This window comes from Symphodus melops (assembly GCF_947650265.1).
Source record: "Symphodus melops genome assembly, chromosome: 21".
Lineage (NCBI taxonomy): Eukaryota > Metazoa > Chordata > Actinopteri > Labriformes > Labridae > Symphodus > Symphodus melops.
Window position 1 is genome coordinate 6,057,851 of NC_136711.1, and position 24,509 is coordinate 6,082,359.

At 40.6% G+C, this 24,509-nt stretch overlaps 3 protein-coding genes across 3 annotated transcripts; 2 read left to right on the top strand and 1 right to left on the bottom strand.

Moving 5' to 3' along the window:
- Positions 1–3,277: 3,277 nt before the first annotated feature.
- On the top strand, positions 3,278–9,774 carry wbp2 (WW domain binding protein 2). The gene is made up of 8 exons (XM_079372702.1): positions 3,278–3,518; positions 4,656–4,764; positions 4,901–5,036; positions 5,168–5,260; positions 5,447–5,596; positions 5,716–5,838; positions 7,153–7,229; positions 8,529–9,774. The coding sequence occupies exons 1-8, from the start codon at positions 3,460–3,462 to the stop codon at positions 8,574–8,576; spliced, it is 795 nt and encodes a 264-aa protein (XP_079228828.1). The 5' UTR covers positions 3,278–3,459; the 3' UTR covers positions 8,577–9,774.
- A 629-nt stretch (positions 9,775–10,403) lies between these two features.
- trim65 (tripartite motif containing 65) lies at positions 10,404–18,647 on the bottom strand. The gene is made up of 8 exons (XM_079372677.1): positions 18,551–18,647; positions 17,671–18,127; positions 17,490–17,585; positions 15,990–16,220; positions 14,128–14,296; positions 13,925–14,014; positions 13,478–13,695; positions 10,404–12,565 (listed from the first exon to the last, which is right to left on the bottom strand). The coding sequence occupies exons 2-8, from the start codon at positions 18,097–18,099 to the stop codon at positions 12,257–12,259; spliced, it is 1,542 nt and encodes a 513-aa protein (XP_079228803.1). The 5' UTR covers positions 18,100–18,127; positions 18,551–18,647; the 3' UTR covers positions 10,404–12,256.
- Positions 18,648–19,571: 924 nt separating this feature from the next.
- Positions 19,572–23,143, top strand: mrpl38 (mitochondrial ribosomal protein L38). Its single transcript, XM_079372683.1, has 9 exons — positions 19,572–19,662; positions 20,434–20,622; positions 20,749–20,880; positions 20,965–21,167; positions 21,256–21,328; positions 21,435–21,480; positions 22,249–22,407; positions 22,598–22,734; positions 22,900–23,143. The coding sequence occupies exons 1-9, from the start codon at positions 19,578–19,580 to the stop codon at positions 23,034–23,036; spliced, it is 1,161 nt and encodes a 386-aa protein (XP_079228809.1). The 5' UTR covers positions 19,572–19,577; the 3' UTR covers positions 23,037–23,143.
- The last annotated feature ends 1,366 nt before the right edge of the window (positions 23,144–24,509 follow it).

A 24,509-nucleotide genomic window follows, 5' to 3' on the forward strand; every position in this document is an offset into this window, starting at 1 on the left:
TGCAGGGCTCCAATACTCCAGAAATGTATTTCAACACATTTTTTTACAGCCATATTGCCCAGAAGGAGAAGCATAATGATCTTTCTTTTATGGGACCACAATCCCTTTGACATTCATGTTTTGAAGGGATATCTTTCAATACAATGGTGTAGTTATTTATGAAACTTCGAATGGATACTTATATCCCCTTCACGATAAATTATAGCTACTTTTTTCCCCCCAAAACTTTGGTGTTTGCCCAAAAGTCATGAAAGTAATGATATTCCCATCAGTGTATGCTGTACTTCATATCCAGGGCTCATAAGCAAATATTAGCTTAATTAACTAAGATGGTCGACATGGTTAACACTACATTTGCTAACTAATCAGCAGTTTCTTGTCATTCATGTGTCTTACGTCGTACAAAGTAAAGCCTTATGGATCTGAGTAAGTACTGAAAAAAAGAAACGTTTTGCAAGGTTGATTTGTTTTACCTGTCTTGATCCATTTTCCTGGAAAACAGAAGACAAATGTGCCTTATAGAAGATATTTACGAAAAGGTAAGTACATCAACAGCAGATATTCAAAATTAGACTTCCTCACATATTAGGAACTACTAATACCTTTTCATGTACTTCTTAGCCTTTCTTCATTCAATTGTTTTCATTGCTGGGCTAAAGAAACAGAAATGTTTCTGATTCCTGATAAGAGTTGCCTGGACTTCCTCTATTGCTGATAATGAAAGACACTTACTGACAGCAACTGGCAACCTGCTAAAGATTCAATCCAAAAAGAGTAACTTGAAAAGGAATAACTCAAAACCCAAACAGAAAATAGAGAATACAGCAGTACTCCACCATATCACACATATACACAGCTTACTGTTCAATGTGTCGTCTGCATATCACTGTTTTAATACTCTGCATACTGTATGCTTAAAATGTGGCTGACTTTAAGGCCAATTTCCAAATTACATAACACAAGCGTGTCAACTGTCCACAAATATAAAATACCCTGGCACATGCTGGACATTTACATGGCCAAGTTCATGGCTTGTCTGCAAAACAAATATGACCCATTCTGCATCATCTGATCGACACAAACCTCTAAAATAACTGTGAATCACAGTCACAGCATCTTAAAATAACTATTTGGATAATATGAGTCACTGTTTGAGATTAGGGGTTTCCACTGTTATTGCCCATATAAGTATTTGAGAGTTGGGTTTTTCCCTCCAGCACCGAAAACAAATTAAAATAAAAAATACCTTAAGCCTAAATCCTGAAAATCTGTGTAGATATCAAAAAACATTACAGAAACAAAATAATAAATTAAGAACAAAAGAGAACTTTTAAAATCTGACTGCATCATTACATTTGTCTAATACACAGCCTTATATAAACTCGATGGTTAATGAACAGGCACAGAGCAAAACAAAAATAAACATTTTGTACAAAGTAAGGGGAACACATTACATACCTGTTCAGGTGTTTGCAGCAGATTGTTGTCTTTGGGCTCCATGTTACTTGCCATTTTGATGCGTCTGTCAGACTACCATGCTCCTGCCTGGTACCCTGGTTTGCTCTATGTGACATAGGGAAGCTGTGTGTGCAATGTGTTTCTATGAGCTATCACACGGAAGCCGGAAGTGTTCACTTCCTGTTGAAAAAGGCTATGTCAATATGTGTGACTTATGTCTTTTTCTAATGCAAAATAACTTGTGTTTTACTCCTGTACTTGTCTACACACACTCACCAACCCAAAGAACTAAAACTGTTTACTACTGTCAGCCCAGGCTTCTTTTCATATGCTGTTTGCATAAACACTGAATTTCACGGTTGATCTAAAGCTTTGGTTCAAATCTCACGATGCGATCAACTGCAGCTGAATGAACTTTATGAAACAGAATGTAACATGAGGCTGTGCAAAGCAGTCCAGCTGAGGGCTGTATTGTTAGCTCTACCTGTAAGCCATTATCCCAATGAAAAGAGTATTTACTCCCTGAATCCATACTATCATCACTCTACTCTACTAAGAGTTCATGTTTGCTGCTCCAATATGTATTTACAGAAAACTAACTATCATTACATCTGTGGGTGTGTACTATCTCTCACAACATGCAAAACATGAACAATCTTCTGAATTTAGAGAGGGCCATGAGTATATTTGCATTGCAGGAAAAATAGCTGATGATTAGGAAGGTCACAAAATCTAAGTTTAGAATTCTACAGATTATTCACACATATTTGCAAAATGTAAGATTTTTATCAAATCAACCTGAAGTTAGTCTGTTCCCAATCACAAGCTTCAACAATGCACAATGATGATAGTCATAGTCTATATTTACTGTGTAGTAAGACCTACAAACACGTTTGAGCAGTTACAGTCAGCAATTTGAAAGAAAAATAACAGTTACAAAACACACTTTATTTTTAAATCACCTGTTCAGAAATAAAATCAATTCTAGTGTGTTCCTTGTGTGTGTGTGTGTGTGTGTGTGTGCGCGCGCGCGTGCGTGTGTGTCCGGAATAGACAGACAAAGACCTCCACTATTGTTTGCCAACCCACACCATGAATGTGCATCTTGTTGCATCTTTCACAAGCATGTGGGTACTTTTGCAACCTGACCACTTTCCTTTCTTGACTCTTTCTGAGAAGTGCTGTTCCTTACTGTAATTGGTAAATGCCTCATAATAACCAATAAATCCTTGTATAAAAAATACTTTCATGAGCTTGGCTTATTGACAAACTATGTGTTCCTCATTTTTTGACAGAAAGTATTGATGTAAATCATTTTGAGCAGATCATAAATAGATTAGATTCATCAGTAAAAATGTAGAAGAGATTGGTCTACAGATGTAAATCTCAGCATAAAAGATGTAAAAACAGATTACAGTAACACATATTGTTTCATTTTTTAAATTTTTTTCAAAACGTCCTGACGGTGAATAGGCCTAAGCAGAAAAAACAGGGATATTTGAGACGTAAAGAGACAAATTAAAAACAATAACATTTTGAGTCAATAACATATTTTACAAAATCGTTTCTAAGTTTGTCAATCATTTCTTGGCAGTAATGTCCTGCAGACTTGGTCCATCCGGTGTTTTCGGGGAAGAACCCTCTAGAAACTCTAATGGTTGTAATGGTTTAAATGCACACTCATCTCTAAGAGAATCTCAGTTTCAACGAGCAATATATACCGATGAATTAATTTTAACATTCACATAATTACCATTGTCCTTTCACCGTTTAATAGTTCATCTTCTATACATGTATTTTTTAATTATGTGTGACGTCACGACATGGGCGTTTCACACGTATGGCGGCGGAGAGGCAGCAGGTGCAAGAACCGCTATAACGGCAGAGTAAACGAACACAGAGGTCGAAAATAGGCCTGCATTTACGTTTTCTAATAGAGGATTAGCCTTTTCATTTTGTTGTTGTTGTTGTTGTTGTTGGACAATCTGGAGGCCCGTCGAAATGACTCTGAACCAGAACAACTCGGAGTCCGGCGGAGTGGTCATCAACAACAGTGAAAGGTAAAGAGAGCTAGCTAGCTGTGACTGTCAACCAGACTGAACAAGTGTGATGCTCGTTTATAGCTAAACAGACATAATTTAAAGTTAAAGGCAAAAAGGTATATATCTCTGACTCTGTGAAATTATGACGACACTTTATACTGGACGCTGTCCAACATGTCTCATTAATTTTGTAAAAGAAAAACAGCTAACGTTAACTAATACTTAACCGGAGCGATAACTTTTATCGTCTGAATAATTTTATGTTTGTACCAAAAATCACTTAATGGTGTGTCGACGGTGGCGAGCATCATGGACATTTTATTCAGCAATGCCTTTTTTTTTAAAGTGGTGTTTAAACATCAAGTGGCTCCCCACTCACTCCTACAACAGCACCAAATATAAACAGAAATGCTAAATGAAAAGCGAGGCTGCACTTCTTGTGATATAAACGCCATGTTTGAAAGGGAACAGGGCCGTACGAAACCAGGACTGGGTCTTGTCGCCCAATCGTGGCCTTTAGCATGTTATGTCATCAGTGTTGTTAGCCACATCAGGCTTCACGTGTGTTTTAATTGTTTGTCTAACAAACAAAAAAACAAACGCACAGACTGAAACGTTATGTAGCTGTGCTGCAGTAGTGGTTGGCTGTATCGTGCTGCTGCATCGCTTACAAAGATCACAAGCTCACAGTCTGGCCTGTTTTACTACTCTGTTCCATTTTCTCTAGACTGTAAACCAAGTCATCAGAGCTAGTATTAACACCAAGGTAGATCCTTCTCGAACATAGGAGTGAACCCATCTCACCAAGAACCAGTAAGCCCTGTCAATAGATGGCATGTAAGCCTAATCCATTTACCATAGTTCCCTTTGCTGAATAGAAACAGATGAGCCATGTTTAGTAACTGGACTATTGCACAATCACCCAATTATCTCATTTTTAAGCTGTTAAATCCAAGATTATGAAAGTAGGGTAATGAGTCATATTGTCAATCAAACAAAAGCCACTGATAAATGAATACATTATTTAGATTTTTGTTATTCATGCAAACATTTTGCAGTATAATTTTTATTTATTTATCATTTTTATATGATAGATAGTGGTGGAGTTTTTTTTAGATCATTTTATTCTGTTTTTGTGTCTCATTATGTCACTAGTGTGTTGATGAACTACGATAACGTGGAGCTGGTTTTCTGTGACGCTGACCGTCTTCCCGAAGCCTTCAGAAAGAGCAAGAAGGGCAGCATCTTCCTAACTCCGTACAGGGTGAGAGATGACACTCCCTCTCATCTGATTTCTTATTTAGCCGCGCATATGTACATAGCGCTTTTTGACATTGTGCGTCGTTCACTGATTTTGACAGAGCACATGTAGAACTAGGGGCTGTGTCGTTTTCCCGCAGGTGATCTTTGTGGCTAAAGGCCGAGATGCACTGCAGTCCTTCATGATGCCCTTCTACCTTATGAAAGGCTGCGAGGTCAAGCAGCCTGTCTTAGGAGCCAATTACATTAAAGGCACTGTGAGCGCCGAGCCTGGAGGTGAGTGTGCGTCTGCACGTTCATGATTGTAACGGGTTACGCTGCAGTTGATGGATCCTGCAGTATTCCTGGTCAGTTTGTTCATTGCTCAGTAATTACACGGATCGCTCCTTGTGTCCTGATTCCCGCAGGGGGCTGGGAGGGCACTGCCACATTCAAGCTCGTCTTCGCTGCTGGAGGAGCGATAGAGTTTGGCCAGTACATGCTGCAGGTCGCAGCTCAGGGTATGTATGGGAGGTCCTGCTGACTTTATATTAGTATTTCATATTTTAAGATATAAGCTGTATCTTATTGGTTACAATAAAAAGAGGAACGTGTCTGATAGCTTTACAACATTTGCAACGAGTGGATGTTAACTCGGTACTGTCTCGTCCTTGTTTCTTCTTCTCTGGCGCCTCTCTCTCCTGCAGCATCAAGAGGTCAGCCAGTGACTCCAGCGTTTGATGGATGCCCCTACATGGCCAATGGGGCTTATGCTTACCCTCCTCCCCCTCCTGCTAACGGGATGTACCCTGCCGGACCTCCACCGGGTTACTCTTACACCAACCCTCCTCCACCAGGTAGTTGCCAGCCCTAGTGAAACCCCTTTGATTCCTTGATGCAGATCTCCCTCACGTCATGTAAAAGTGTTGCACTGCACTTGGACTCGTATGTAAGCTCTTTGCTGCTTTTTGTCCAGGCGGATTCTATCCTCACCCTCCAGCATTTGACGCCTCTGCCGGCTACATACCACCACCTCCTTATTCTGCTCCTCTGGGCCAGCAGCCCCCACATGATCCAGACCTCCCGTCCTCAGTCGCAGGTGGGCCTCCGTAGAAAATAGTCACTGCTAGTGTAAATACAAGTGAAAATGGAAAGAAGATGAAGGGTCTGAGTCCTGTTTAAGAATGTTGCTGTGAGAAGGAACTTCAAAAGTGTTCTTTTTTTAACCGGCAGCTGAACAGTTGGATGGGCTAAGAAGGAGGGACACAGCACAAAAACAAATAACAGATAAATGTCACAATGCAATGAGTAGAAGTAAAGTTCTCCTCGCACTATAAATATAAACCATTTTCATGATATAAATATGAGTAATAAAATAAGTTAGATGGTTCTGAAGAGACCATCAGTAGGGCATGAACATAATTCAGTTACATCTTTCATCATCGTCCACTGGAGTCACATTACAGTGTTATCACTAACACTGTGTACTACCATTCAACGGTCATAACATCAGCATAATCCCTGTATTTGTTCAATGTCGGACCATTGATTAGCTTTTGTTGGATCGGTCAACCGCGGAGAGACGGGAAGTTTTAGGGGGAGAGAGTGGCCGAAGCGTCTGTACATGAAGCGGGCGACATACAGTAACCACGAGGCCGTCCGGCGCCATGTTGTCATCATTTCTTTAAACGGTTCAAACCTTGACAAAAAAAGTCAAATCGGCCTAAACTAGGGACTAAAATACTGACTGAAGTAATGATGGATAACAGATTTGAGCTCTTATTCGGACTGTTTGTTCTTTTTAATTATAATCACCAAATAATGCAACTTGTAATTATTGAACTAACAGACCTAAGTAATTAAACTTTTTGTTTTTCTTCAACAGTTTTGTCTCTTTGAGCAGAACAGTTCATGCAGCAGTGTTCAACATTTTGATTAGGATGACGTCATACTGTAACATTAGTTTGTTATTTTGCAAACATTGACTAGATCTGAACAAAAAAAGAAAAAACATGACTGAGTTTTATTTTTTCGGTCTTGAACACTTTCAACCACTTATCTAATCTACCTTTTACTCTGGTTAAAACAAAAGTGATGTTTGACAAACAGTGAAAAGGTTGTAAGTGGACTGTGAGCCATTCACTGGTTAAACTTCTGTTAAGTGTCTTAATAGTATGGTGACATTGCTCTAAAGTCAAACCTTCAGTATTGCCTGGTGTCTGTGTTGTAACTATTTCAAAAGATAAGCTCTTCTTATATTAGCCTGTGTTTCCTCTTCCCCTTCTAGTAACACCAAACTTTTAACCTCGGGCTTGATTAGCTTCAGGCTTTTCATTCTGCGTTCTGGTAGCAACAAGTCAGACGTGTTTTTTTATTTTTTTTAATGAATGTGTCCCTCCCTTCTCTTTTCCAGCGGAGGCCAAAGCAGCCGAGGCAGCAGCGAGTGCGAGCTGTGCCACACTGCCTCACACACATGTGTACCTACCACAGGTGAGCCTCCCTCTATCCCTCCGTCGCTCATTTCACATCAAGCGGTTGATTCATTCAGGTTAGACGACACACTACGTGATAGTTTCTGACCGAGTACAACATGACAACACCTCCATAGAGGGAACTCGCAGACGATCCTCTCTGTCGATGCACGTTGCAGACTATGGATTTGTACTTGTTTTATCCCCCTTATTTAATGAATGTAAACTGGCTCATAGCTGTTCTTTTTTTCTTTTTTGTGATTGATGCTGTTTATATTCCCTGTTTTACTGTTTTTTGGAGCTGTTGTAACACCCAAATTTCCCCCATTGGGGGATCAATAAAGATTATCCTTATCCTTACTCGAGTGTCACAGTCAGAATTCTGACTTCCTGATGACGTATCAGACTGGCAACTCGGAATTTGTGACTTCCGAGATCAAATGTAACGCAGCATTTTTGTTCAGTGTGTGTGGAGCATTGTAGAGACGGTTTTAATTTTATACACACAAAGGAATATTGAGCCTGTTTTCAAGTTGGCATGTTCTTTAGGGGTGGGAATCACCAGAGGCCCCACGATATGCTATTATCACGATACTAGTGAAATGATTGTGATGTAAAGCTTTTGCAGAATGCTGAGAATTGCGATAGTTTATTGCGATTTTGACTTTTTCAACTGTTTATTTTTGTCCACAAAATCAAAACAAGACAAACAAATATTTTGACAAGAAAGAAACAAATTTCAGTCTTCTGATTTCTACTCGACGGGAGTCAAGCTCATATATTGAGCAACACTTATAAGAAAGCCAGACCTGTAAAAAAGGCTGCGTACAGTTTCTAACAATGCAACTTGTTCAAAATGAATTAGAATGTCAAAAAAGTACATTTGCGATTCAAATAACAAAAATATCAACATATCGCAACACAATGTCATTTGTTATACTCACATTTTAGAACTCAGATATGTCATATAAGTCAGCCCCCCCTGGGTGCATGTGGCCTGTGAACGTTTGACGTCAAAGGCTGCTTTCACACTGCTCAAATGTGACGACAGCAGTGAACGGGTCACTTCCTTAAGTGGATTCCTGCAGGAGTCTGAATTGATAACGAAAACAGTGTGAATGTAGCCAAACTCTACCAGAGCCTCGGACAGACTGCTCCTTTCCTGTCCACTGACAGAAACTTTCCCATCTAAGGCTTTAACAACATTTTGCCGCCTTGCTGGTTGTTTTAACCGGCTGCAGTGACAATGACCATCTGAAGAGATGTGAATAATACTTTTATTTCATATTCTCCAACTATGCCTGTTGTTTCTCCACAGGACAAGCCCCCTCCCTACTCTCCTCCAGAAGACAAGAAGAACCAGTAGACCGGCTCCAGCTCCTCAGATTCCTCCCCTTGTCTCCTCTATCCTCCTGGATCCCGTCATTTCTCAAACCTCGAACACATTCCCTCTCTCTCTCTTCCCCCCCCCCGTCCTCCTGACCACTCATTCCTTCTGGTTCCAGTTTGTCTCCTCATTCCAACGCTTTACACAACATTTCCCATTCCTTCTAATGATTCCTATGACGTAACCAGCTTCATTCTCTATAGAAGCACCTTTACTCGAGGCAGTTTAGAAGTATTGGTAGCAATCTTTGAGAGAGGGAAAAAAAAGAAAGTGGGTCAGACCAAGGTTTGTACTTTCTGGGGGCTTTTTTTTTCTTCCCAATGTTGATGACAAACACTTTGTGACCTGGTACTACAACGAACGACTGTGGAAAGAGTCCATCCATGTCCCCACATAAAGACGATAGATTCAGCTATATTGTGAAGCTCACTCTAACTTTCTATGGATGTCTATGACGCTACATAAAACCAGATGATGTGAATTAATTTGCTAATCCATTCCGATGCGAGCTGAACGCACTATTTTATTTTTCTATCATTTGTGTACAGGCTTTTAATATGTAGACTTTAAAAAATTGCGATATTTTCTCAAGAACACTAAGCTAAGAGGAAGAAAAAATAAAAAGCTTTTGTAAACAATGATGAGCGCAGGGAGGCCGTGTCTGCCTCGAGAATAGGACCACAAAGATTAGAGCAGTGAATCCAGGATTAGGGCCGAGTGAGGGCGACCAGGGCGGTACAGGAGGGATGGACTGCCAGGAGGGATTAAGAGCAGAGCAGTCACCCAATGATGTCACTTCCTGTTTTTGTCATGCCTCTGAACATTCTCGATAACACACGGTCAGACTTGCAGCAGCCGGCTTCACCTTTGATTTTGGTCCAAACCCCTCGATCTGAGGTCAGTCCTGGAAGCTGATCTCATCACCTCAGTGTTTGTCCTCCCTCGGTGACTCTTCTATATACTCTATCTGTGGCTGATTCTTTGCACTTTCTGAATGCTATGCATCAGGCTCTTCTTTGCTCTGTCATGGCTGTGTGTAAAATAATAACAAGGCTCACTATTTATTTCAAACTAATTTATTGAACATGTAAAATGGCTCAATTATGTAAACCAAAGCATGATCTCTACTAATGCTTGTACGCATTGGATTGGATTTTATTAAATTGATCTTGACTCATGTGAACGAGAATGGCTGTCTTTATTTCTACACAGTAGACTGTTTATAAGAAGTGGACATCACCTTTTCATTCTTTAAAGAAAGCTTAAATTCAGATGAAAGAGTGTGTGAACTCCTACTGACGGGTCATTAATCTTCATTTAATGGTTGACGTCGCCGTGCTACGTCCACTTCTTACACTCAGTTTGTGTTCTCACAGAGCAAAGCAACATGAACGGTTTCCCTCTTCGAACGTAAAACAGTGCAACAGTAGACTTTACACAAATCTATTCCAGAGTCTGCAGGAGGGCTCGTGTTTAGGGATGTGCTTTTTCCCCTTTCTCAAAGTCAGTAGTTCTTTTCTGTGCTTCCAAATAACTTGTGCAAATCCACAGCAGTTTCCCCAAAGACTGATGCACCTCAGTGCTCTGAAGGACATGGCCATGCCTAAGTGCTTGTCATTTCAAAAAGGGTGGAGCAGTTAGTGCACGCGCCTCATGTAAAGAGGCTTGAGTCCTCGAGAGTGGCCGGCCCGGGTACAAATCCAATCTGTGGCTCCTGTCCAGCATGCCATTTCTCACTCTCTCTCTCTTCTTGGTTGCTGTCTCTAATACAAAGGCATAAAAAAGCCCCCCCTCCCAAAAAAAAAAAAAAATCATAAAAACAAATAAAGGTTAAAACATTTGTAGTGTACAGCAGATTCAATCACAACACTGTCAGCATCACAGCTTCTAGATTGTGCAGGCGGGGTCTTTGTGCATCCACACAAACATTTTCACTTCCGTTTTCTCAGTAGTAATGAACAGCCCACAGACATTTAGTTTCATTTACATTGCTCATGGTTCCACAGGGAGGGAGGCGGGGTCGTGTCTGTACCAGGAAAATGTCAAATAAAAATGATCACGTTCAATGAACCCTGCAGAAACTGAATGTCTATACACAAAAAAGCATGATTAACTGACTCCCATTTTTATGTGCATCGAACCCCAGAGATGAGACAAAATAAAAACAAGCCAAGTATAACCAGGAGAAGTACCAGATTTGTAGACCTCTGAGGCGAGCGATTCCTCGCGTATACATTTTTCAAATAGCTGCAAATGTCCTCTCATTCTTAAATTGCTGCAGTGTCTTAAACAGGAGCATGAACTGTTTTTGTTTCCACCTCAACGTGAGAGAAATGGGACTAAATGTGAAAAAAAAAAAAAAAACCTGAAGTGGTTAACATACGAGTCCGATTCTAGGAGGAACTAGGCCTTATGGTTTGCTGCTTACGATAAAGAAGATGGATGTGACTGTATTTTCACTGTTTCAGTGAAGTTTAAGCCAGACGGTTAGCGCTGGGAAAAGAGAAGTGACAGGCGAAGCTCTGTCCAGAAGCAAACGAACCAAGTCAAAAACATGTTGATGTAAGAAGTGAAAAAAACACAAAGTAACAAATGTCAGGTTCTGTTTTTTGTTTTGTTTTTAAATTATGTTTCAGAATATTTCTGGCTGGGCTTACTTTTTAATTTCTCTAATGATTGCTACTAGTTGCCAGGCAACAAGATGCTGAACATGTTAATGTGTGGTGTATGTAAGCACTGGTGGTTGGTTACCAGACTAGCTCTTATAACCAGTATGTATGCTTAGCTTAGTCTGCAGGACCAATTTTCATGGCTCAAAGAACGTGTGCCTCACACAGCGCTCTGTGTCTAGAACAACACAGGGACATAATGCAGAAGCTGCCAGGTTAGAAATAGTGCCATTTGTTTAACACAGTGCAAACTCAACTGCTCATGAACTTCTTTTTAAAAGCTTTTTTTAAAAAAGCTTATTAAACCCTGCCATGTCATAATAAGTCATACGCCTGTAAGCCAGCCTACAATATCTGCTTATCATCTCGCAGGAAAACGAAGACTGCCCGTCACGAGGAGTGAAAGTGGAATCATCTATAACTGGATACTGACTTGATCATCTCAAATCTAATGGCAGTCATTAAACATTGAACTAAACAAAACAAAGTAGTGATTTTCCTCTGAAATGTTCTAATTGTTTGATCTTAAAACAATGTTTAAAATATGTAAACATTAGCTTTTAGCAATTTTCCTAGAGCTAGTGAAGTTTAAAAATGTTTTTTTTTTGTTCAACTAACAGTCCAAGGCTCTTCATATCCTCTCATGAAAGACATAAGCTACAAATACTTCCTGTTAAGAAGCTCTCACCACAGGCAGTTCTGAAGTGGATGGCAATAAAATGTTTTGAATGCATCTCTGTAGACAAGAGTGTGCTACCATGTCCTTAGCTTAGTTATTAGGTGGTGAGTAATACTTGGAACAGGGTGAAGATAGTCTGCACGGGGGAGGAAGCTCTTCACAGTCACTTCTTCTGGAGTAAGGCAGTCACTGTAAAGAAACAGAAGATTCGAAGGGTCCTTGATGTTAAAGGGACGTTTTTCTACATTGAGTCGACACTCGTGCTTCTTCTTACTGCGCTCCCTCCTTCCCTTTTTCTCTCGGGAGTGAGCTCATGTGGAGCACAGGGTTATGCTGACACCCTCTCCTATCCAGCAGGCTGGGAACAGCTCCTGGGTGAAGGCACAGTGGAAGGCGTGCAGCCTGGTCTGCCCGTCTCCATAGTACGTGAGCGTCCCGGCTTCATAGTCGAGCAGCATGCCGATGCGGCTGTGCTGGGAGTGGCTGACCAGAGTCTCCCTCCGGCCGTTGTGCCACGCGCTGAGCTGATGCTCGTCCAGTTGCAGGCTCCAAGACAGTTCATTCATACCCACCATGCACCTCTTGCCCTTCTCCTTCCGCGGGATGGTCTCATAGGTCACCTGGAGCAGAACGGTAATAAAGAGACTGTGAAACGCTGGATGTTTCTAGAAACATGAGAAGATCCAACACTGGCTCAAACCCTAATTGAGATAGGTAAAATGATCATTGCCATTGGTTGCCTGCCATGGCCTGCCCAAACATATTGCTATAAGAGCTGGGCTCTTGTAATATAGCAACAAGTAAGGTCCTTTACCTGCTTTTTGTAAACATAACGATGAGCAAGGTCTTGTTACCTGCTCTATTGTTAATGTTAACAGACAAACAGTAAGGTCCTTTACCTGCTTTTTGTAAAGTGTCTCGAGATAACACCTGTTATCAATTGACGCTATACAAATAAAGATTGATTGATTGATTGATTGTTAGCCTGTGCACATTAAATTCAGCTCAAAGCCCTGCTGTGCCTCAAGGACTGACGTAAACATCTTTTTAGCAAGCGCTGCGTTGTTTTTAAAGTTTGTCTCACTCCTTTCTTCATGACCATCCAGCCGGTCAAATCAATACGTTTTTTAAAATGATCGATTACTTTTATATTGCTGCAATCACCATTATTCTAATGATCAACAGCATGGCTTATATTTTTGGTAAAAAGTTGCCCCCCCCCTCATAAAAAAAAGAAAAAAGAAAAAGAAAGAAGAGAGAACTGCTTAAATTGCACAAATATCTTGCAAATCTATTTGTGCAATTTAGACAATTGCACAAATAGACAATTTAGGTTGGCAAAGTCTGCTGACTTTATGCATGTAACAACTTTCCAAGCTAATTCCATTTTTATGTTAACAGCTGATCACCCTGAATCTCTTTCAGACAAAGTAAGAAAAAAAAAGATTTGACCTTGCCACATTGCTCGACTAATTTCCTGGATATCTGAATTCTAATGAGTCTGTCTCACACAGATAAGCACGGTTCTTTACCCCGAGGTAGGCCCATGGCTTCGACACCTCCAGCTCCCAGTAGTGCCGCCCGCGGGTGAAGCCCTGAAAGCAGAGCACCTGCCAGGTGTGATCAAAGCGGGCTGCATTGCCCGGGACGGGGCGAGGCCCCGAGGTCAGGTGCTCGGCCCTGCGGTTCTCCATGGACAGAGACAGGTGTCCGTTGGCTGTGCGAGGGTCAAAGGTCAACGCACATCGATCTATTCAAAAAGAGAAATGAATCAGACGGATTGGAGCGGGAGCTCATTTCTTCAACGTGTAATCTTTCTCTTCCTTGTTTTTGACAGCTGATCTTTAATGTCACCCAAGCATTGACACATTTTTTTCCTTTTGCACAGTTACAAACTTTTATAAATGATTAAAAAAAAGGATCATCTACACTTGGGGAAAAAAAAAAAAAAACAGTCCATAATGTCAGACACGACTTACAAGCACTGAGGCCTTCCTTCCCACCAGGGTGGCACGGAGCAGCTGGACTGGGAACCACAGCGAGGACCGGCCTCTTGTCCTGAGGAGAGCCTGCAGACGAGCACAAGCTTGAATACGCAAAGCAAAGGCCATGCGACAGTGGATGTTATCTTCCCGGCAAATCCGGCTAAAAGATGGAGAACACATTGAGAAAGCTGGATTACCCTCTTTGTCCTGACCTACAGCCGTGCTCACGGCCTTCTCCAGGTCCTCAGACACCAGCTTGGAGACTCGGGACAGGACATCTGTGACACCGTTCAAACGCTCGGGAAGGTTTGGCGTTACATTTGTGGGAATATCCACGAAACGAGGAACTTCTATGTGCATTGATTCCTGTAAAGATATGAACATTTTAGTGAGCTAGTAGTTGACTGGTGGTAATATCATTGAAAGTCAAAATGTACACTACAGGATGAACAGTACATCATGGATAGTTAGTTTACTTTAATTTATATAATTAATCTCATTATGTGTATTTACTACAGTGAACAATACACAGTGATTGAATCACTTACAATGACATTGTGTGTAGTATTATGTTTCAATAACACAAAGGCACAACCAGGTTCCAGTAAACACGCACTCTGTGACAGACGTTAGAGTGCCCATGAAAGAGCGCCCGAGCAGTTGGGGGTTCTGTGCCTTGCTAAAAGGTACCTCAGCAGTGCTCCGGATGTGACCTGGCATCTCTCCATCCAGCTACCAGACCAAATGCCATACTTTCGTCCACACACGGACGAAAAAACAAATACTGGTGGCCCTGTGGTTCTCAACCCAGCATGTCCACAGGATCCTGTGTTTGTGCCTGTGTGTGCAGCATGTTCGACAACTGAGTGTAACATTTCATTTCCCCTCACAGGATCAATAAAGTAGATCTTTATATACACATTTAGCCATGTGTTAAAGTATAATAACAAAAATCATATATTTTATTTATGGGGACCTTTTAAAAAAACCAGAGGACAGAGTTAAAAAGACAACATTATAAAACACAGAATTACAGCGCAGCCATTAATGTAGATGTTATATGTACACGAGGAGGAGTCATTGTACTCTGTAATAATGGAGCCTGGATTAGTGATGACAATGAGCAGATGAAAACGATGCAATCATCTTAAAACAGTTCAAGGTATCTCTTTTACAAGTCTGTATAACTTAGACACACAATGTTTTTTTTTCTAAAGGTCGACTGTTTGACTGAATAATGAGATAATGTTTCAGTAGTAGATATTTCTATTTCTTCTCTACAGTGGTCACAGTGTCGCATTTAGTCCTGTATGATGATGCTAGATCCCAGCTTAAGCACATGAGCGACCTTCTTCATTTTACATTACTAAATGTGTCTGTTGTGTTTAAGATGCTAAAGCTGATCAGTCCTGCATGGTGGGGATCCTCTGCTTTCAGCGCTCCACTTCTTGCTCTGCGTGTAACACTTTGGGAAAACGGGACAATGAAGTGCTCTCAATCTTTAAATTTCCCTTCAAACAATTTATCACCTGTTCTGTGTAGTTTAGCATTTCAAAGTCTTTTAACAGAAACTAAACAAAAAGTGTCATTTGCCGCCACCTAGCAGCGACACATTCGCCTCACTTGACGCTTGGTTGGATTTGATAAACTGTGCAGTAAAGTCTGAAATCGTCACTCAAAGGCGCCTGCACCATCCAGACACCCTGACTGATTCGTTAGGTTTGTTACTCTATGCCAACACAAACATTCACCTTGGATTGGAAGTGTAGCTATGACTCTGCATCTTATTGTGATTGTCAGTTAGTCATCAAATCTGACCATCAGTCGTCAGATCAAGGGGAAAATGAATTAACCATATTGCTAAACTGCCAGCACGGATATTTAAAGGACGACATCAGGACCATCTCACAGCAGGAGGGTAACAAATGAACTCAGCATTACATATTTAGAAACGTGCAGCAGAAGATGAGATTGAGAGGCTCAAACAAGCGACGGTCACTTAGTCCTCAGCTTGAAAACATGCAGTGAAATGTGTGATACAGACTGGTGTCGTACAAACCTTAATTAGCTCGATGTCTGCGAGGCTTTGTACAGCTGCTATTTGTCCCTGACAGTCTCGGAGGATCTGGGAGCGTCCCTCAAGTTCAGCAAGCCGTACCTCTGCCTCTGCGATGGCAGATTCCTTGTGCTCCTCAATAAAGAGCTCTGTGGTCTCCTGCTTCTCAGCCAGGATTTTTATCAGCGTGGAGAACTTGACGTTGACCCAGGTGGAAGTCTGCTGTAGAGTGACCTGTTGAAGGAAAATGCAGGGTCAGTTTTTTCCTGTGAGTGAGTTCAACATCAGCAGGGTTTCTTTGGGCTACCTGGATTAAATAATCCTGACATCGGCGATCGTGTTTAACAGTCACATGAAGCTGGTTATCAACCTGAGACGTAAACCCAGATTTTCCAAGTTCACAAGGGGCGGAGTTAGCGTCTTATAAACTATCACTGAGTCTGCCATCATCAGATCGTCATATCTAACAAACTCTGAACAGATTATATTAATAAGATAAAAAGTAGAAGACAACGAGTGGCAGGAAGTGCTGAGTCGTAGCGCTGTGGTTAGCCACAGGGAGCTAACACAGCTTGAAACGGTGGCTTCAATCTCAATGAGGATCCATTTGAAACTTTAGAAGGTTTAATTTTGTTTACATTTTATTGAACAAGAATCTTAAAGAAAGGAACGATTCAGTTTGACTTTTGTTACTATTACACACCGACACCAAAATCAAACAAGTCAGGAATATGTTTGAAAAACCCAAAATAAATTAAATAGGAAAAAAACCATTGGAATCTGTGTCCAGGTCTTTTTCTCATTTGCCAGAGAGAACATGTATTTAAAGTAGAGAACAGTGAGACCATAAGGCAACTGTTCATCTACGATAGTATTTTTTTTTCTTCTCATAAGTGATGTAGGACAGCACAAGTGAGAGATAGAGATAAACGTGAGGATTTGAAAATATGCGTTCACATTTAAGACAGTATGAACAAGACAGAACAGAAACGAGCAGGAGCTAGTGACAGTGTATTTAGAGTGTGTTGAAGGCTTGTGTTTGTGTGTGTACGCTTTATGTGTTGGGGGAAAGTAAGAGGGGATGGTTTGAAATCCATATAACCAGAGAAGAAACAATAAAATAAATAAAATATAAATAAATGAATAAATACATAATAGTTGATGACAATCTAATAATAGTAAAATAACAACAGTTCTCATAACGGAAAAAAAATAAAATATAATATATATATATATATATATATATATATATATATATATATACACACACACTATTAATTTAAACAACTGTAGACAGTAGTAACAAAGGTCGAAATAATAATAGTAACAATATCAGTAAATTACAATAATAATAATAATACTAATAATAGTATTAATAAATACAATAATGGCTGTAAATTAAGCAGTAACATGTCTGTTAGTTATATTTAGCTGTGTATGTATATTTGTGAAGTTGAATATGGTTGTGTGGTCTATAAGATTGAGCTTCTATACAGAACTCACCTTGGCTTGATCGATATTATCGGCCAGATCCTTAATATTTTTTTCTGTTTCCTCCATGAGTTTCCCTAATTCTTTCTGCTTTCTTTCCAGCAGCATCTGTACAGAAAAAACATATCAGACAGTCGGCTCGACCAAGCCACAATGAATGTGGAGCAGCTGAGGTGACCCTGTGTTATTATACCTCTTGATATTCCCGTTCCACCTCCAACAAGACCTTCTCATGGTTCTGACATTCACAGATGCCACACTCGCAACACACAGACATTCTGTCCTGCCTGCAGTAATAAACCAGAGGCTTTTTATGGCGATCACAAAGCAGCATGGCTCTGGCCCCTTCACTTCCCCTCATCAGCGACTCTCGACTGGAGGGCCCTGTGCTGTTCGCAGCCTCGGTCAGGACTGACAGGGACACATTACGCTTGAGGGTGGGCCTGGTGACAAACTTTTCATTACACATGGGGCATTGAGGTCCAATGTTAGACTTGCTCTTGGTGTCCCAGTGCTGTGTGATGCATTTTTGACAGAAGGTGTGACCACAGGGGATGGTCACTGGGATTCTGAAACGCTCCAGGCATATGGCACAGGTTAGGTTTGAATTCTGAGACTCCATCTCTGAAGAAAAGCAGAGTACTCTCTCTCTCTGAAAAAATAGGAAATATTTGTTGATAATGTGAAAGAACATGAAATAATATCAGTGAATGATATCTCTATCACACAATAGCTGTCATGTAACTTAGCTGCTAAGCCACTCTGGACTTGTACAGAAGACTAACAGGTTAAATAACTCCATTTGTGTTAATGCCTTTGGACAGACCAACAACAACAAGCAGCAACACAAAGCTCAGCCCATACCAACACCGGCTACCACATCATAACCTAGCAAAGTGTGAATCAATAGCTAACGCTAGCCAACTTTAGCCTGGGCTCAGGTCTGTTTACGTTTTCTGTTACTTTTTGAATAAAGAATGGTCAAAATATTCAAATAACATCGAATGTTAACTGTAAAATAAATAAAACCGCCATGGTTATGATACAATAATCGATAGTTCATCAGTTCTTACCACTTCATGCACAGCATCTGAGAACACTGAGCAGCGTCAAGTGAAGCTTCGCCGGTGACGTCAGACGCAAAAATGCTGCCTTCGCGTGTTGACGGAAAAAAAGGGATAAACGAGACATTAACATCGACTGTCATTTTTTTACAGTTAATACTTAATATTTTACAGCGATTTTGACCGTTTGAAGACATTCATCTACTGACGTGTAACATTGGTTAACAGTAATTATAACGATCGCTTTAAAAAAACAAAACAAAAAAAAACAAACTAAGACGTCATATGTCAGAATTATTTTCATATTTTGTTTATATCATTCATATTGGCATCTACTGATTAAAATCTACAAAGGGACGCCCACATGTACTTTACTTTAATTATAAAATAGATTAAGTTATAATCTCACCAAAAGTATCCAGAAACGGGCAATGTCAGTTGAATATCACCTGGAGAAAACTTTTTTTTTTTTTCTGGTTTTAGATTTTCCTTTTCCTTTTTTTATTGTGTGATCATGGATCAGACACACAGGCAAACAATACCTACTACAAACCAACTAGCTAGATATTCAGGGGGTACAATATACAGCAAACAACAAGGTAATAACCAAAGAAAAGGTCTCTACTGATCACTTACACTAAATGTCTCCATGACAGTGTATGCTTTGGCAACTTTCTTATTCCTAATGACTTTGATTGTGGCAGCAACGGAGCAGTTATTGACTTAAAAGTGCAATGTTGGGTTTAGCTTTGGCCTTTTAGTTTTTATGGATATGAAATTTCCCCAAGCTCAAAATCAACTTACAAAAAAACTTCGTCAACAATCTGGTCACAAAGATAAATTAAAAGAAGAGAAAACCGGAGGAACGATTAGTTTCCAGGGGAAAAAAGTAGCGTTTTACTCACCTGGAGAAAGCAGCAGATTTTCAGGGCACCTGCTGCATCAAAGACTGTAAATATTAAACGCACACGCTTTTTCCTCCTCCAGCCGGCCACCGTACTTGAAAAAAAAAAACTACCTCCTCCATCACTCCAAGATGGCGCTGCGCACGGTATGCGCTTCGGCATTGCGTACTGGTGCAGATTTGGGGGTCAACAATGCGAGGACAATTGCGACAACAGGTATTGTAATAATTTTGTGTAACTAATTTGAGTTTTATATCTGCTGACTTTGTTCTAGGGCCTCAGACATGTATGTAAGCTGTGGAAGTCTAATGTAACCTAACAGAGCCCTGTGTAGGTCTCCTCTGTGGAAAAACGACACTCTGCCAAACTCAAAATAAATGATGTCATGCAGAGGATGAATAAAATGTTTTCTGAAAAAGAAAAGAAAAGATACGAGAGCTAGCTGAAGAATTTGAGGAATCTATCTATCTATCTATCTATCTATCTATCTATCTATCTATCTATCTATCTATCTATCTATCTATCTATCTATCTGGCCTGCGTGATTATGACTATGATTAATAAATCATACATGATCTCGACTATCAAACATGATTCAACTACTCATTTATTTCATAACATATCTGCATCACAGGCATCAATGAAACAAAAACACTCATATAATATAGTGATATGAAAAATGTAAAAAATAAAAGGTATTGGTAAAGTGTTCTTCTATTGTGGACACATTTCAACAACACACACTTCCATACACATTGATTACACATGATCAAAATATTTGATCGAAAGAAGCACATTACAAACCATTTAATCTCGATCATCTTTTTTTTTTGTTATATTGTGGGGAGCCAAATAAATCTGTGTAAAATTATGTAATATTTCTTGTGTTTGTTATAGATCAGTATATAATTGAAATGATTAGATAGAAAACAATTAATTGTACGTTATTTTCAAACTAACATTTGGGTGTTATTTCCTTTACAACAGCATTCCTCTGCATACGCAGGGCTCCTTTGGGTAAAATGCCAAATGAGGACATTAATGTTGAAAACCTGGAGTCAGTAGAGAAGTATCGCAGCTACACTCGTTACCTCAGACAAGCTAAAGAAGCAGATAACAAACCTGCCTGGTGGAAGACCTTCAGGAGCTACGTGGAAGCAGCTGATCCTGAGCATGGTGAGGAATAAAGGTGGAAGCGAGTGTCCTGACGCCTTTCTGCGGCAGTGTGAATATTTCACAGCAAAATGATGTTGAGTGGTTGCAGTTGAGTTCACAGTTAACTTGACTCTTGGTGTTTGGCAGGTGCTGAGCGAGTGAATATTGGACTGCCACACTATCGACCCTGCAGGACCAAAGACGTGAGGGAGAGGAAGCAGGTGGTGAAGCAAAACAAGAAGAACGTCGAGTTGGAGAGGGCCGCCCGTCTCTGCACTTGTAAGCCCTCACATACATTAATCGTTGTTTGAATACTAAAGCTTTAATGTGTAACTGAATAAACCTTTCTATTTGTCTCACCAGTAAAGATCCCTCTTGATCAAGTGCAGGAGAACTGGGAGAAAACCAGCGGCCCGTTTCATATAAGGAGAATAGCAGATCACTACGGAGTCTTCAGGGATCTCTTCCCCATGGCCTGTTTCCTACCTCAAGTCCCGCTACATGTCGCCTATGGCCAGGACAAAAGCTGCCAAGTGTATCATGGTAATCGTCTCACCCCTACTGAGGTACGCGAAAGTATCACCAATGCTTTGCTCTAGTGCCTTTTCTGCTCTGTAGCCACCTTCACACGTCTGCCTTAACTGATTTCTCTAGGCAGCATCCGTCCCTCAGATCGGCTTTGATGCAGACGAGGGCTCCATGTGGACCCTTCTGCTCACTTGTCCAGGTGAGCATCAACTGTGTTGAGTAGCTCAGAATCACTGGATTGCAATTTATCAGAGATCCTCCGTAATAGATATGCCCTACAATTAATATCTTTTGATTCTTAACAGATGAGCATCTTCTGGATAATGAGGCTGAATACATCCACTGGCTTGTGTGAGTACTTCAAAGTGCTCTCACATCATACATATTCTGTAATACAACTTGGTTGCTGTTCATGTTTCCACTTATTGCAGGCGACTTATTTCAGTTAAATCATTTGTTATGATAATGACAGAAGCCTGAAGAAACAAAATGAGCCCGAAGTTTAACTTGCAAATACACTCTTGACAGTAAAAGGACGCTCTTCGTTGGAGCTGCAAGCGGCTAACATCCTCACAGCTTGTTTCTGGGAGCCAGGGCTCGTCTAATTGATTTAATCGTGCCCATCTACTTTAAAACTAGACTGTGTCGTTTTTTTCATTTCAAGCGATCCTTTGATTTCACTTCCAAATATTCAATAAATAATCAAACAAACTGGATCCATTAGGATGCCAGTTTTATTGTCACTGCACTTGTACTTTTATCACTACGGTGAAGCCGACGGGTCTCTCTGTCTTTACCTTTAACTAGTGTTGAGTTCAACTAGTCCACACACATGAATGATTCTGTTACAGCACAGCAAGTTTGAACCAATCACGGTCCAGTATGCAACTTCCATAAGTACAGTGTGGACACTTGTTACTTTAGGGCACACAACCTGAACATGTTCTGTTAAGTTCGATGAGTCATGTTGTTCATGTTATTTAACCCTTTATAGTTAACAGAACTATAGATGCTTTGGAGTGGATGGGAAGGGATTCTTACGTACTACATCCTGTGATGCACACTACAGCTTCAACCACCTGTGTGTGTGTGTGTGTTTGTGTGTGTGTGTGTCTTCAGAGGAAACATACCTGGAGGAGCAGTGCAGGCCGGAGAGGAGCTGTGTCACTACCTGCCCCCCTTTCCTGCCAAAGGAACAGGCTTCCACCGCTACATATACGTCCTCTTCAAACAGGAGGGACACATCGACTTCCAGGAGGATGTCAGACCATCACCATGGTGAGCAATACACTCTCCACATGGATGTGAAGATATCATTAACATAAACTTCTCCTTACCCTACTGCAAAACAGCAGTGCAGTTGGAGCCATGGAGTAGGGGGATAGCGGGTCACATGATATTTAATCTTACTCACTGTGTGTTACGTGAGAAAACAAAGTCCCTCAGCTAATGCTGCCTCTCCTCACAGCCATTCTCTGGTGGATCGTACATTCAAGACTTTGGATTTCTACAGAAAACACCAGGACAACATGACACCTGCAGGCCTGGCCTTCTTTCAGAGCCAGTGGGATGAATCTGTCACCAACACCTTCCATGACACGCTGAGTGAGTCACTCACAAACACCTTGCTCATGATTCACTTAGTGTATTCACACAAATAAATAAAACCGTTTTCACGACATGCACTTCCCCAGACTGTAGGACAAAATATTCTGTGTGACAGTGTGTATTAAAATAATAAAGCCTCTGTGTTGTTTTCATTCTCTGCAGACATGAGGGAGCCAGTGTTTGAGTTCATCCGGCCTCCAGTGTACCACCCTCCACAGGTCAAATACCCTCGTGGAAAGCCGCTACGCTACCTGGACAGATACAGAGATGGAAAGGAGCACACCTTTGGAATCTATTGATCATGAAACCTATTCAAAGAGCTTCACATTTCATCTTACAAATGGGAAATTGTGTTTGGTGTATTTATGTAAAAAAGCCAATAAAACATTTATAGTACTTGCGTCAACTGATGCAGAAGGTTTGTAAGTCTGCTTTTCAGTAAGCACGATTTTAAAAACCATTTTATTGGAAAGGTGGGGGAAGTTGAGGTCAGAAACCATTAAAAAAAACTGTTCTAGAGTGGCCTCCAAACTTCTTCGTCCAATGTAGCCGAACATGACCACTTAGGACCTCGGCTACTAATTTCAACTGATTTACTAAACATGCTTTAAACTTTTCTAAGGTTTTTAATTTAATTTTTTAAAAAAAGGGTACACAAGGTGCAGGTATATCAGCTTGGACAATTCTTGACAATTGAGGCTAAATGTAAACTAAAGACTGTCACTGGGAGGTGTTCACTTCATTACTTTACTATACTTTCATGCTATTTTACACAGATCCAATACTTCTAGTAATCTTATCCTCTCCAATATCAACATCCACAACCTTAACAATAGTCATTCTATATCCAAAGCAAAACATATTTGAATTCTTGTTTTGCCCTATAGTGGTAGGTATTGGTGTCCATGTTTCAGCACCGTTGTGACAGATATTTTGCTTACTTAATAAATGATTTTAGACCTGTGGCACTCACCTTGATCCTCTGCTAATGTACAGAGGGGGCAAAACCCTCCTGAACAGAGTGGTAAAGCTTGACTTTCCTTACTCGTACACTAGGATTTTATTTATGGACTTATCTGCTTTCAATACAGAGAGTAAAAACGCACTCCTGAACGACCTCCAAGGACTAAAAGTCAACTCAACACTGGTTTTATGGATTAAAAGACTTTCTAAAAGACAGACCAAAACTTGTTACAGTTAATGGTTTTAAATCAAGTGACATTGTTTTAAATACTTGCGTACCACAGGGCTGTGTCTTATTACCAATCCTCTTCATATACACAAATGACAAACTGTGATGATAATGGACGAGGGATGTGAAGATTAATCATGAGGTAGTTAAAAATCGATTCAAAGATGTCAAGATGAACTTCAAGACGTCTGTACTCTGAAAAATGAATTGCAGTAATGTCCTGAGTATCAGCGGCTATACAGCAGATGTGGGTGGTTGTAACAAGCAGGCGTCATCATGGCAACTGTGAAGCCAAACAATACTAACAAGCATGTTTAAAAAATCTACAGTCTCAGTTTGTAAAATAAATTGTGAGAGCATCGTAACGTGAGTTGAGTGAATTGTTACATCCCCAGAATGGACTGATCCTGTTTAAACATGCCGATGACATGGTTCTACAGTAGTTCCCTGTCCACATACAGACAGCAGATGAACACCATAGCCCTATGGTTTAAGAACAGCTCACTGGAACTTAACATCACTAAGACCAAAGAGGGGGGCGGCCGGGGTCACCGAACAATTAACATGACCCCACACCCTC